Genomic DNA, 13,599 nt, shown 5'->3' with positions numbered 1-13,599 from the left:
CCTGCACGCTGTGACGTGTCTTGACTCCCGCCTCACTCTGTGTTTACGTGGAGATGAAGATGGCGGTGGCGACTGCTGTACTCATGTGGATGAGGACGATTCGCCAGTGATTGCAGCGACTGACTGGTTTTGTTCCATGGGGGAGGCAGCTCCCGGCCAGGCCCTGCGGCCTGGGTCGCGGAGCTAGCCGTCCCACCTTGGTCTGAACCGATTTTTCCTTTCTACCCCCAACCCCCTCCGTGTTCTTTCCCTGCCTACCCCGCAGAAGCCATGGAGGACGAAGAAAGAAGGAGAAAGATAGAAGCTGGTAAAGCGAAGGTAGGAGAGCCGGGGACCGCTGGGCCAGAGGTGGGAGGCGGTGGCCGGGAAAGGGTGGGAGGAGGCCTGGGGAAGGAGTTTGCGGCAGCCGGGTGTGCTGCCCTCGGAGGGAGGTACTGCAGGGTCTGGGTTTCCTCCCCTCCCTCCTGCCCCTTTTCCTAGGACATGTAAAGCCCGGTGCTGCTACCTAGCTGATGAGACTTCGATGGTGACTGAATGGTGTGGCTCTTTTCTCACTACTGCCCAATAAAACACCTCTCTCTCTCTTTTTTTAAACCGTATTGATAATTAGGTGGTAATTAATAGCCTTTAAACCTTCAGCCCTTCACTTTTAAAGGGAGTTTTATGGGTGGTGCAGGCATTGTGTTTTCCAGGGCGGGGATTTAGAGCTTTCCTTTTATTCAGTGGGGAATTTGTGCGCTGATCATCAGCTTGTCTTCCTTAGGTGGCACGCTGGTACTCGAGGACGTGTGTGAGATTGGCCTGTGACAGCTGCCTCAGCAGTGGCCTGAGTGTGCCACAAGTGCCAGCTGTGAACTTGGCTTTAGGGCCGTTTTTAAAAGCGTGTCTTTGTACGTTCCTGTTAGCAGGTCTTTGTCATGGCAGTTGGTTTTGTATCCTGTGGATTGGAAGTTCTGAACATAGAAAGATTCCACAGAACAAAGCATTAGAATTTCTGCTTTAAATAATTTTTTTTTATGTGTGTGTGTGTGTGTGTGTGTGTGTGTAGTGAAGTTCTGAATTTATGTGTGTGTGCGTGTGTATATGTATGGAAATTGTAACGCAAACATTACAAAATTGTATTATGCATAGATATCCTTCTTGGGGCATCATGAAAAATTTAACGTAGACAAAATATAAATTGAATAGCATTTTTTTTTAAATTACGTATTTGAGAAGCTCTTTAGGCTTGCCTGAAAGGCCCCCTTCCTCCCTACAATGAGTTACTTTTTATAGGTGATATTCTTTTTACAGCTAATGGATAACAATCATACTTGAAACACAATTAATTATTTTTCCTCTCTTCCTTCCTTTCTTCATTCTTCCACATAAACAAAGGAAACCAGGTCAATGATTTCAGTAATCAATGAAAGAAAGGCCTTACTGCAGAGATGCAGTAGTAGATGTTCATCAGAAGTGTGTTAAAGGAATGTGTAGGTTAACCAGCTTCGTATTTCTAAAATATAATTGACTTTTTTATAATCTCCCCCTTTTAATGTTAAGACTTAAATGCTTGTATGTAAACAGGTAGATTTTGTTTTTTACTCTAGGATATATAAATGAAGGAACATTGGCATTTTCAGAAGCCCAAAATTGCTTACAGTTGTGCAACCCAAGGGACTAAGCAAGGGACTAAGCAAACACTCTGCATCTAAGGAATTGAAAGTAATTTTGTGTACCTTTTCAAAAGCATGGAAATTCTGGTTAGATATTTTATTTGTTACCTAAGAATGTTTACTGCCTTCTACCAAATATATCTTTCTTAAATGTATGTAAAGCAGTTCTACTAAACATAGTTAACTTTGAACAGTCACATTTCATAATAATTAAATTGCTTGCTCTAAGTAGATTTGGCAAAGTAGAATTTTGATTTCTTTATGTATATGTTTCTTTATCTTTCAAAAGTCTACCTATGGGGTAAAAACCTTTTTAAGTTAATTTTTATTGTAGTTTATTTTCCCCTAGAAATGAACCCAGTTTCCAGTAAGAGATCCTTGAGGCCTTTAAGGCAACATATGTTTGCTGTAACATTAGCTATCTGGTATAAAATACTTTACTGAGGTCATGATTCCTCAGCCATCTAAGTGCAATGAAATATTATACAATCATTAAAAGGATTAAGGCTGAGAGGGACATGGTAAATAGAGTGAAAACAACATTATCAAAAATAGTTTAGATGTTGCAGAGGTATACACCTGTAATCCCAGCTACTCAGGAGGCTGAGGCAAGATCCTGTCTGAGGGGGAAAAAAGGGGGGGAGCTTACATTATAGCTCAAAGGTAGAGCACTACTGCCCTTTATCTCCACTACTGCAAAAACAAAACTAAACAAAGTATGTACATTATTTCATTTGTATAAACATGTGCTTTTAGAATGGGATTGAAAAACTATTATAAATATAGTTATTCTTGGGCTAGGATATAGCTCAATGGTAGAGCACAAGTTCCTAAGTTTAGTCCCCAACACCAAACAAAATTTATAAAGCAGTTCTACTAAACATAGTTAACTTTGAACAGACACATAATCAGCAAACTTAGATCAAGAGGTGGAAATAGAGAAATGGCAACAGTCTCTGCTTTCCAAAGTAGGAGAGACAGATGCTCCTGGGTAATAAGTACAGTGAGAGGTTGGATTTTGGATCTTACCCCCCCACACAACATTTTGTTAAAATATTTTAAATGCTACTGACTCATTTTCTAGAATATTTTATAAGGAAAACTCTCAATATCAATTAAATGCAACCTAGCATAGTGCTTTTCAAATAGCAGATATTCAATAAGTGTTTGCTTCTCTCCAGCTGTGCATGCTGGCAAGATGAGCTGGTCAAAAGAGCTGGCTGCAACATTAAAGTAAGGAAACAGCGAAGAATCATGCAACCCATGGACACCAGTTTCTCAGGTGGAGGGTGGGCCTGCTCTGCCACCTCAAGGGTCCTCTTCCACGCTGGAAGGCAAGGGGGCAAGAGAGCGAGTGCACTTGGAACCCCTCTGTTTATTAGGGAAAAGACATTTAATAGAATGTTCCACCCCAATAAGGCAGGGGATAGTGTTTCAGCAGGGGTTGCCCAATCCTGTTGGGTACTGCTCAAGCCCAGAGCTGAGGCTCTTCCTTGATGAGTGGGGGTAAAGGCCACTTGCTTGGTATAACACATGATGTGGCGTATGTTGCCAGTCCAATATCCCATTTATTCAAGGCTTTTAGAGGGGCTTAGCTCATGCACAGGGCAGTCCCTGACATTTGCTTCTTGAATGAATGAGCAGATTGACAGAATAAGTTCTTAATAAGTGTGGTGTTACCAGCTAGGTTGGAATTTAATAAGAGTAACCCAGAATTTTCTTAATTAGAAGTCTCTTATTGCTGGTATCAGAAACCACCTAAAATGATCATTTCCCAAAATTTATTCAGAGACTTGGTTCTCCAAGTATCTCATTTATTCATAAGACTTAAGTGTTAACATTTGATAACACTTTTACAACATACAAATTTTTAATCTTTTTCTTGGTAATTGGTCTTCTGTTTCTTTCTCTCTAGATTTCTCTAAATTTCCTTTTTCAAGACCTTATAATAAATGATCATTTTAAAATTCTCATGTATACAGTATAGTATAATTTTTTTTTTTACATTTTCTTTTTTTTATTATTTTATTTTTTTATTGGTTATTCAAAACATTACAAAGATTGCAGAATCACATCGGTTACACATCCACATTTTTACATAATACCATAATAGTAACTGTTGTATTCTGCTACCTTTCCTATATAGTATAATTTAAAAAAATTTTTTTAGTTGTAAATGGACACAGTACCTTTATTTTATTTATTTATTTTTATGTGGTGCTGAGGATTGAAACCAGAGCCGCACATGTTGCTAGACAAGTGCTCCATCATTGAGCCACAACCCCAACCCCTACAGTATAGAAGTGTACTTTGTAAAGTATTTTATATTAACCCAAATCTGCAGTAATAGGAGAATGAATTATTTTATGTAGCCATTAAAATAATTCTACAAACACTTTTCAAGTTGGGAAAATGCCCACAGAAAATGTCAGGTTAAAAAAAAAGGTATGTGTAAGTATTTATATATGAAGACATCTGAAAAAACATGCACCAAGATGTCAGTTGTGGTTATCTCTGGGTAGTGGGTTATAGGTATTTTAATTTTTTTATACTTTATTTTACAAATTCTCTACAACATTATTCTTTTATGATCAGGCACAATATTCAGGTATCATTTTTTTCTTTTTTCTTTTTTTTGTTTGGTGGGGTTCTTTTTTTTTTTTTTGTCTTTTTTGGAACTGGGGGTCAAACCCAGGGCTTTGCAAATGCAAGGCAGACGCTTTGCCACTGAGCTACATCCCAGCCCCAGGTATCATTTTTAAGAAAAAGATATTACATGCAGTATGATAAACAGGTTAATGTTGTATGACTCTCATACAGAACAAGAATATGAAATGCAAAATAACTAGGTCTCCTACATTAGTGTAGTCCTGGAACTCTAATTTTTACTCCAGTACCGCTTGTATTATATAGTCAGAATTCTATATTATTGGACATTTATGGATCGCCTTTTTGTTTTTGTCATTCTTATCCATTTTCCTTGCTGTCAGTTTTTTGGTTTTTCCTATGAACTTGCTTGTCCAGCTTTGTATTTTCTCATTTGCCTTTTTCCCTAACTTGCTGCTTTAGATTTGTTGTAACAAAGGAACCCAGAAACTGAGGTTAATGGAATGATTTGTAAGGATGAAGGGCTAACGGAACTTAGTAGAAAGGATTTAGCAGCAATTCAGTTTTTATGATGCTAGGTAGTTCTTTGGTTTGCTGTTGGGTCCTCAACTATCTCCTCAGTATTGATGTTGCAAGAAGCCCAATACTTGGAGATGTTAACTACATTATTAAATATTTTCAGAGCTGGGCTTGACCTCATTTACAAGTTCCTGACAGAGATGGCCCCACATAGGCTATCCTTGTAGTGAATCAACCAAACTATTTCAACTCCATTTTAAATGACTTCATTTTTTCCAAGTAAATTATTTATGATTATATAAATAAAATAGTTAATTATTAGTGAACAAAATTAAAGGACAGTTGTGTATTTAGAATGAAATTAGTCCTATAAATCACTTTTGCTATATTTTTAAAAAGTGCTTCAAATGTATTAGAATTCAACAAAACCAAAGTATTATACTTCTATAGAATTTTATATAATTGTCATTATTTATTGAATAATTAAAATTTTTACTACATTCAGTAACTTGGAATTATATGAGTTTTTTTGTTGTTGTTGTTGTTGTTTAACAAGCATTTTTAGTTTGTAGAGTAATGCCAGTGTTGTGTACAATGTTCTGTGTAAGCTCTCTTATTAGGTTATTGATAGGATTTTTCAATTACTGTGCTGCTCTGATAGGCAAGCTAGTTATGGTATAAAATTGTTCTTTGCATTTTCAGATATTCTGCTCCACAGTGAAGAAAGCCATTCTCCCTCTCTGATTTCTTTTAAACTTTCTAGTTTTCTATACTTGTGACAGGTCTTACTTAATTTTCAAAGTTACATTTGATAACAGTTTTACAACGTACAATTTTTTAAGCTTTTTCTGGATATAGCAATTTGATGCCTCCATCAGAGACTGGTGCGTTCCTGTGATTTAAAACTAATTCATGACTTTTGGGCTTTGCTGAAATAAAAGAAATCATGGTGTTGAGAGGAAAGAATAGACATGACAGGCTTCTTGAAATGTATGTTAAAGAAATTTCTCTAAGGCAGGAAAACAGAGCATCAGTAAAATCCAATGAAGAGATAATTTTGTTTGAGAACAATTTTTATCCCACTCCTGTTCTCATCTAGTCCCTTGGATGTGTCTTTTATTTTACTTTCTCTTTTCACTTTTCAGTTTTATTGACAGAACACCACAGACATCCTTACTGAATGATAACCCACAGCAATGAGGAAACAAAAAAGATAGAATTATCCAAAGGATTGGACTATGACAAGGGTGGGACAAAAATTTTTCAAACAAAAACATTTCTTATTTTTTTTAAATAAAAAGGTTTGTAGAAAGAGCTAAACTATGACTATTAAACATTTAATTTAGGCTGCTGATGATTGAAATGTGAATTAATTTCTTCTAATATGACAAATAGAAAAAAGTTCTGGTAAATTGTGAAACATTAGTGATAAGGGACATTATTTTTATTTCTTAGTAAGATTTTTATAAAATTAAAATTAGGCATTCTATTTAATTGGTTAGCATCTGTTTAATTGGGAGCCAGGCATGGTGATGCATGCCTGTAATCCAGAGATTCAGGAGACTGAGGAAGGAAGATCACAAGTTCTAGGCCAGTCTCAGCAATTTAGTGAGACCCTAGGCCATGTAGTGAGACCCTGTCTCAAAATAATAAATAAAAAGGGCCACATGTAGTGGTGCTTACATGTTTGGCTGTTTTCACTTAGTGTAATGTTTTGAGGTTCAGCCATGGTGTAGCATGTGTTCATGCCTCATTCCCTTTTATGACTGAATAATATTCCAGTGTGTGTATATACAGCAATGTGTTCACACTTTAATTCATTGATCGGCATTTAGATTGTTTCCATGTATTGTCTATTGTGAATAGTGCTGCTTTGAACATTTGTATACAAGCATTTGAATACCTGTTTTCATTTCTTCTGGGCATATATTTAGGATTAAGAATTCTGGGTCTTATAGTAATTCCATTTAACATTTTGAAGAATCTCCAAATTGCTTACCATAGTGGCTTTACCATTTTACTGTACCATTTCATTTTACATACCCACTGATAATGCATGATAATTCTAGTTTCTCTGTATCTCAACAAATTTGTTTTCTTTTTTTAAAATCATAGCCATTCTAGTGGGCATAAAGGGATTTCCCACTGTGGTTTTAATTCTTGTTTTCTTGATGACTAATGACACTGAGTGTCTTTTTTGTATGCTTTTTGGCCATTTGTAGATCTTCAGACTATTCAAGTCCTTTAACCTTTCTTGTAATTTGGTTGTTAGGAATTTGTTTTACATATTATTATTAATATATATATATATATATATATATATATATATATATATATATATATATATCATCAAGCGAGAGAGCATGTATGATCATGTACAAGAGAGGAGCAGACAGAAATACACATTTCCAGTGAGATATCTTCCATCTCGTTTTTTTTTTTTTTTTTAAAGCTTGTTTGGCTCACCAAAATTTCAACTGGTACTTCCTTTGAATAAGCTGTTGGTGAGTTGATTACAGCGTGATGGTGAAGTTTGAGTTTTTTTGTGGTGCAGTGAGTCATTCCATTCCTTGACTAGCTGGTCAAATGGGCACCTGTTGGCCTTTTGACTTGATCATTACCAATACATATCAGTTTTGGGGGGAAAATGACTTAGTCTTCCATAACAAAAAGCCGTGTCATTTTTCTGTGTGAACACAATAGACATGTGTATGTATTCTACCTAGTAGAAAGGATTTTTATTGTCATATTGACTCCCCTTTTACTTTTTGTGGTAGTTTTCACCAAAATAGAACTTAGGATATTTAATGCCCATTTAGGTACACCTCCTAAAGCTTGGTTAATTTGTTAATGGGTTTTACACTGTTCAAAAGTGCTAAACGTTAAGACTATTCATAAATTTAGCATTGTTCCAGGAGTAGTTTTGCCTAGGTTATTTATTTAAATCTATATTCTTTTATTCTATGTAAAATTCCTTTATCTTACAAGAACATGTAATGCTTGTTCGCAGTTGCTTTCCTCTTTTGGGTTACTGTTTGCTCTGATTTTTATGTAATCTAAATTTTTTTGTGTAATTATAAGATTTTTGTGTGTGTGTAGATGTGTTTCCCCTTTTAGAGATCATTTTTTAGAGCCTCAAGTTATTTTGATGATTCAGAACTACTCCATATATTATACAAAGTCCTATTTAAAAATTTGACTTTATAAATTGTATTGATTGATTAGATTTTCTGACTTACAGATTTCTGAAAAACTAACAAGATCTACAGTTTCTTTCTCTAGCCACTCCCTAGCCCCTCAGCAATCCTGGGATTGAGCCCAGAGGCTCATGCATGCTAGGCCTTCTATTTCTTGATATTGCATATACTATAAAATTCCTTGTTGTTTTCTAATGATTGTTCATTGTGGGGGCTCAGTAATTAGGTTTTATTTATTCCTCAGAGGTCTCAGTTTTATTCAAGTCGGTCTTTCTTTACTAGTTGTTTTCCCAGGGAAGATAGAAAAAGGAACCAATTATAAATAAAATACTAGTTCAAGAATCAAATTTAATGTGTGAAAAGTGTGTGAGGGAGATGTGGGGGTTGTTGCCATTGGTGTGGTCAATGATCTCAGTTAACTTCCCGCATCATTGATATACATATACATGTGTATATGTTGATTCCTTGAAAGTTGAATAAATTAGTAGATGCTCTAAAGATCAAGTTATTAGAAAAGTTGTAAAAACTGCAATAACAAATGTGCACTAGGAGGACATTTTTTAAATGAAATAATGGGTTTTAGCTAAAAGTCACAGATATTCTATTTTCTACTAATAGATAAATATTTTTGGTGTGATATCTTTTATATTTGTCAAACTAATGTTTACTTTTGACTTGCATAAATTCATTTTTAGTGAACTACATGTCTGAGTATTTCTAATGACTTTCATTTTTCTGCTTCAAACAACCATTACCAATTTTTAAAATAAAGTTTGACAGAAAAAGTTTAATTTGAGATATATTTTTGAATATGATATTTATTTTTTTGTAAATTAAAAGGATGAAATAATATTTTATATAGGCCTCAAGATTTTAATTTTATGAAAGGAGAGTCTATACTTATTTTTTTCCTAGGATATGAATTTAAATTGTTTTAATGTTCTAAGTTTTCTCTGTCTCACACACCATCATATTTTCTATGCACAGTAGTATCTATTTCGGGATGCATCTTGGTTGAAAAATCCTTTGAACATTATGGGATTATTTTTTTATACTCATAGCCAAATCCCAAACCTAATTTTTTTTTTTAAATTCAAAATCTGCTTCATTCTATTCCTATCTCACACCCTAAAAAAATCAGGCCTAACTCACCTTTTATGTGCTTTTTTTTTTTTTTTTTTTTGACTCTGTTAATTTTCTCAAGTTGATTCTGTACATTGTCACTCTCTTGATCTTAAAATGTTCCTTTCATTTTGTTACTCAGGTATTTTCAGTCTTATTAATCTATTTAATATTTATTTGACCTCCATGCAAGTCGGTGTAGATTCAGAGATAAAAAACCCACAGGCCTGCGCCTAATATTTTCACATTCTAATAGAATAGAAAGTCAACCACAATACAGTAAGTGAAGTGCAGATAATCATTTATTTACTCATTTGATAAATACATTTGTGCACTTATTGCTTGTTATATCTTGTGCTAGACTGTAGAATGTGAAAGACATGGAATCTGCTAAATACAAGCTTCATTTAGTTAGTAGTAGGCAGAAACATAAACAGATATTTATAAATTTAGGAGTGTAATATTCTGGCTCTATGAAAAACACAAGGGAGGAATATCTGATTCCATTTGGCAGTTAGAGAAGGCTTCTTGCATGGATAAACTCTGAATGAAGCCTTGAAGTTTTGAGAAAAACTTGGTGAAAAAGGAGAGAGGTGTGGGTAGAAACTTCAGGAAAATGAGACAGGAAGAGTAAAGCACCGAGGTGTGGAACAGTTTGACTTCCTTGGGGGAAGTTGTACAAGAGCTTGGTATTATTGGAGTATAAAGGTATAAGCAAGATAGGGCAAGAGATGAAGCTAAAGAAGGTAGGTCTGGGCTCTATCCTGAGGGTCTTGAATTTCATGTTAAGGAGATTTCTATCCTGAAGGTTGTGGGATATGTTGATGGGTTTTAAGACAAGGAGTAATATGGTTACATATACATTCATTCATTTAAATTCTTGCATTTAAAAAATTATTTTTAACTGATACTTAAAAAGATTGAGTTTCAGATTGTTCCATTTTGCAGCTGTATGGAGGATAGACTTGAGGGTAAAACTATTTAGAGGCTGTTGAACTACAATTGAGACAGTGAAATAGGAGTGAAAGTGTGGGGGATAATCAAGAAATATAGAGAGGATAAAATCAGAATGTGATTGGTTGGTAAAGGAGAGAACATGGATAGAAGGTTGGTGTTATCACTAAGAGAAAAAGAAGAACAGTTTCAGTTGTTGACTTCAGGCAAGATTGGGAAATCAGTTTAGGATATTTTGTATTAGAAGTTCCTTATGAGACATCTGAGTGGAATTTTTCAAAAATTTTGTGGAGAAAAGTATAACCTATAGTGGCTAACCCAGATTGTCTGGGATCAAGTGTGACTTTGTCATTTAGTGGCTATATGTCTTTATAAAGTTATACTTAACCTCTCTGTAACTCAGTAACTCATCTGTAAATGTTGGTACTGGGGTTGATGTGAAGATTTAGCCTTTTAGTATAAAATACTTTAGAATTTTGTCAGGCTGTAAAAAGTCTTAAAGAATTATTAGCCATTCTTAAAATCATTGTCATGTTGGAATTTAGAAGATTAAAGCTATATAGCAGAAAACTAGAGTAGAGAAATATGCTGGGATCATATAATGAGGGGCTGTATGTATCACTTAAAAGTAGTATGAATTTTAACCTAAATATAGCAGAAAACTTTTTTTTTTAAGTTTGTTATATCTTAACCTCTGAAAGGGTTCTTTCCAAATAATTTATAATTTTTAGGTAGGTATGCTGCCACCAGGTGGTAGGTATGTTTTACTGTTGTACAAATGAAGCAATAAAACTATCATTTCTTTTAAATGAAGTATTGATTTGATTAAGATCGCTGAATATAAATAGTCTAATTCTGGTAGAACTTCTTTGTTTCAAAACAAAAACTAAGATTAGTTAAGATGAGGTAAGAGAGGGTTGTTGTAAAAATGCAGAGATTTCAGAGGAAGGACGGAGAAGTGTAGTCGGGCCTTGGAGAATCTGAAAAGCCATGGGAAATTGATGCCATTCTTGCCACCATTTCTTATCTCATTTACATATTTTTTTGTATATTAACTTCCTTTATTTACACATCAGTTTGTGTATGAACAAATATTATAGGATGAATTTCCAAACCTATGCTATATAGTGGAATGGTTTCCCATTAAATACATTTTTAAATTTTTTTTTAAAAGGCAAAAAAAAAACCCAATATATAAACAGTGGAAGCAAATCTCATAAAATAAACCACTATCTGGTGGTTCCCAAATTTTGCTGTACACTCGAAGCTCCTGGTAAGCTTTTTAAAAATTCTTTTTACTGTTTAGAACACACCCCATGCCAAAATCAGAAAGTCTCACTATTTTAAAAAGATTTTCAAAGAGCAGAAAAGTTTAAAACCCATTGATAGAGCCACTTTGCATGATTTTGCAATACTTGAGTGATTATATATTATGATTTCTTATAAGCCAGGTACTTTACTTGGTGTGCTTCTGTAAGGATTATTTAATGCCAGAAGGAAAACTGGCTGTATTGGATATAGAGAAAAGTGTCTTGGGCTGCAATTTATCTTGTAGGATGATCATGTGTACTGTAATTTAGAGGTCATTTTAGTGGTGTGGCTGTAATTACATGAGGATCAAATTATGCACTAATTTTAGAATCCTTCATACAAGCTATCTCTTCTCTATAACCTTTCTGGACAGCTCTGCTACTTCCTTGTTCCCTACTTTCAAGAGAAGAATCTAATTGATTCACTCCTCTTACCAAAAGAGGGTGAAAACAGATGTCATGGATGGTAGAAGTTGTAAGTACTGGCCAGTTCCCTCAGAAGGAAGTTCTACATACTTTAAAAGTACTTCAGTATTTCACCTACAGAAGAATGCATGGTAAATATATATATATAATATTAAAACAAGTGAAAAAAAGACCTCTACACCTATCACTTAGATTAAAAACATTCATGTACCAATGCATTAAAATCTTTATCTAATTCCACCCCTAGCAACTGAGCTAACTATAGTTCTGAATTTATCATCACCTTGCTTTTTATACCTCATATGTGTACATAAACTATACTTAGTTTTTTGGTTTTGAACTTAGTGGTGTCATTATGTGAAGTCTTCAGTGATTTTCCTTTTGTTCAATATCATTAGAGCATTTTCACTCCTGCGATAGTATTCCATTATAGAAATTTATCTCAGTGTCCATTCTCATCAGTGAGCATTTAGGTCATTTCCAGTTTTGTTACTGTTACAAATACTTCTACTGTGTTAGGTTTTGTCTGCAAGTGCCAAGGGTTTAGAGTTGGATAGAAATCATGAATCCTGTGTTCCCTTAGTCCTTGAGTACTAGAGAGTGTCCTTGAAAATGAGGTAGAAAGAGGGAGTGAAATCAAAAGCAACCTGGTGAGGCTGGGGTTGTAGCTCAGTAGTACAGCAATTGGCTAGCAGGTATGAGGCACCGTGTTTAGTCCTCAGCACCATATAAAAATAACTTAATAAAATGGGAATTGTGTTTATCTACAACTAAAAAATTAAAAAAAATGAAAAAGCAAAACTTGTATTTGTTAATACTATCTACATGGTTTCATTATATAAATCATCAAACAGACATCCCTGGGAACTATTGATGAACACTGGATACCCATTGACCATTAACATGGATCACTGAACTGAACAGAGGTAGCAATTCTTTTATTTTTTTTCTATTTTTTTTTAGTTGTAGATGAACATAATATCTTTATTTATTTCCTCTGATGCTGAGGATTAAACACAGTGCCTCACACGTGCAAGGCAAGTGCTCTACCACTGAGCCAACCCCAGCCCAGTTCTTGTATTTTTGAGTTAATATTTCCTGCCAAAACTATATGCTTACCAGAAGGAATCACTTATAACCTAGACTTAAAACCTAATAAATAATAAAATAACCTGCATGACAGTGAAATGAAGCAGAGGTAAGTGGTATCTGAATAATACTCTTTTGGATGTGATTTCTAGTAGGTATATAGTTTTATTATTCTTTAAGAAAATAGTTATTATTGGTGGTGGAATGGCAGTGGTGGGAGAAGACAGCCTGAGACATAAGCATACAAAGACTGTGTACACTATCCCAAGCAGCAATTGTAAATGATATTCTTGCTAGACATTTTCTATCAAGCATCTGAAATGAAACTCTCACATTGATTTGGATTGCTCTAGAGCCAGGAGTACTGGATTCAGTTGACTTCAGGCTAAAAAGAAAACACTCTTGGTTTTCATCATAAACATAGGAACCAATGTGATAGTAAAATGAAATGAGACTCCAATATGAAACTGTACCACTGCTTTAGCATTTATCACTTTGTTCCTCACTCTGTCTTGTTATTCTAGTGCTAATATCACTGTATTGATTCATAGAAGAAACTAAAAAGATTGTTTCATGACCTAAATTTTTTGTTGTATATGTTTATTTGTGCATATTAGATACAGAGATCTCTCTGTGTATGCATATATACTTACATGCATCTATATGTATAAAATAAGCAGATGTAAATGGAAAACATAGACACCATAAAAAATACTTATA

At 34.5% G+C, this 13,599-nt stretch overlaps 1 protein-coding gene across 1 annotated transcript in view; it reads left to right on the top strand.

The window, feature by feature from the left end:
• Positions 1–270: 270 nt before the first annotated feature.
• The window catches only part of LOC143410672 (A-kinase anchor protein 9-like), a 69,731-nt gene continuing 56,402 nt past the window's right edge, over positions 271–13,599 (top strand). Inside the window, 2 exon segments of the mRNA XM_077110648.1 lie at positions 271–431; positions 7,234–7,285. Coding sequence (XP_076966763.1) covers positions 271–431; positions 7,234–7,285 — 213 coding nt within the window.

This window comes from Callospermophilus lateralis, chromosome 11 (genome assembly GCF_048772815.1).
Source record: "Callospermophilus lateralis isolate mCalLat2 chromosome 11, mCalLat2.hap1, whole genome shotgun sequence".
In the NCBI taxonomy this organism is placed as follows: domain Eukaryota; kingdom Metazoa; phylum Chordata; class Mammalia; order Rodentia; family Sciuridae; genus Callospermophilus; species Callospermophilus lateralis.
The sequence above is the reverse complement of the archived record's forward strand: the minus strand, read 5'-3'. Positions and strand labels throughout refer to the sequence as shown.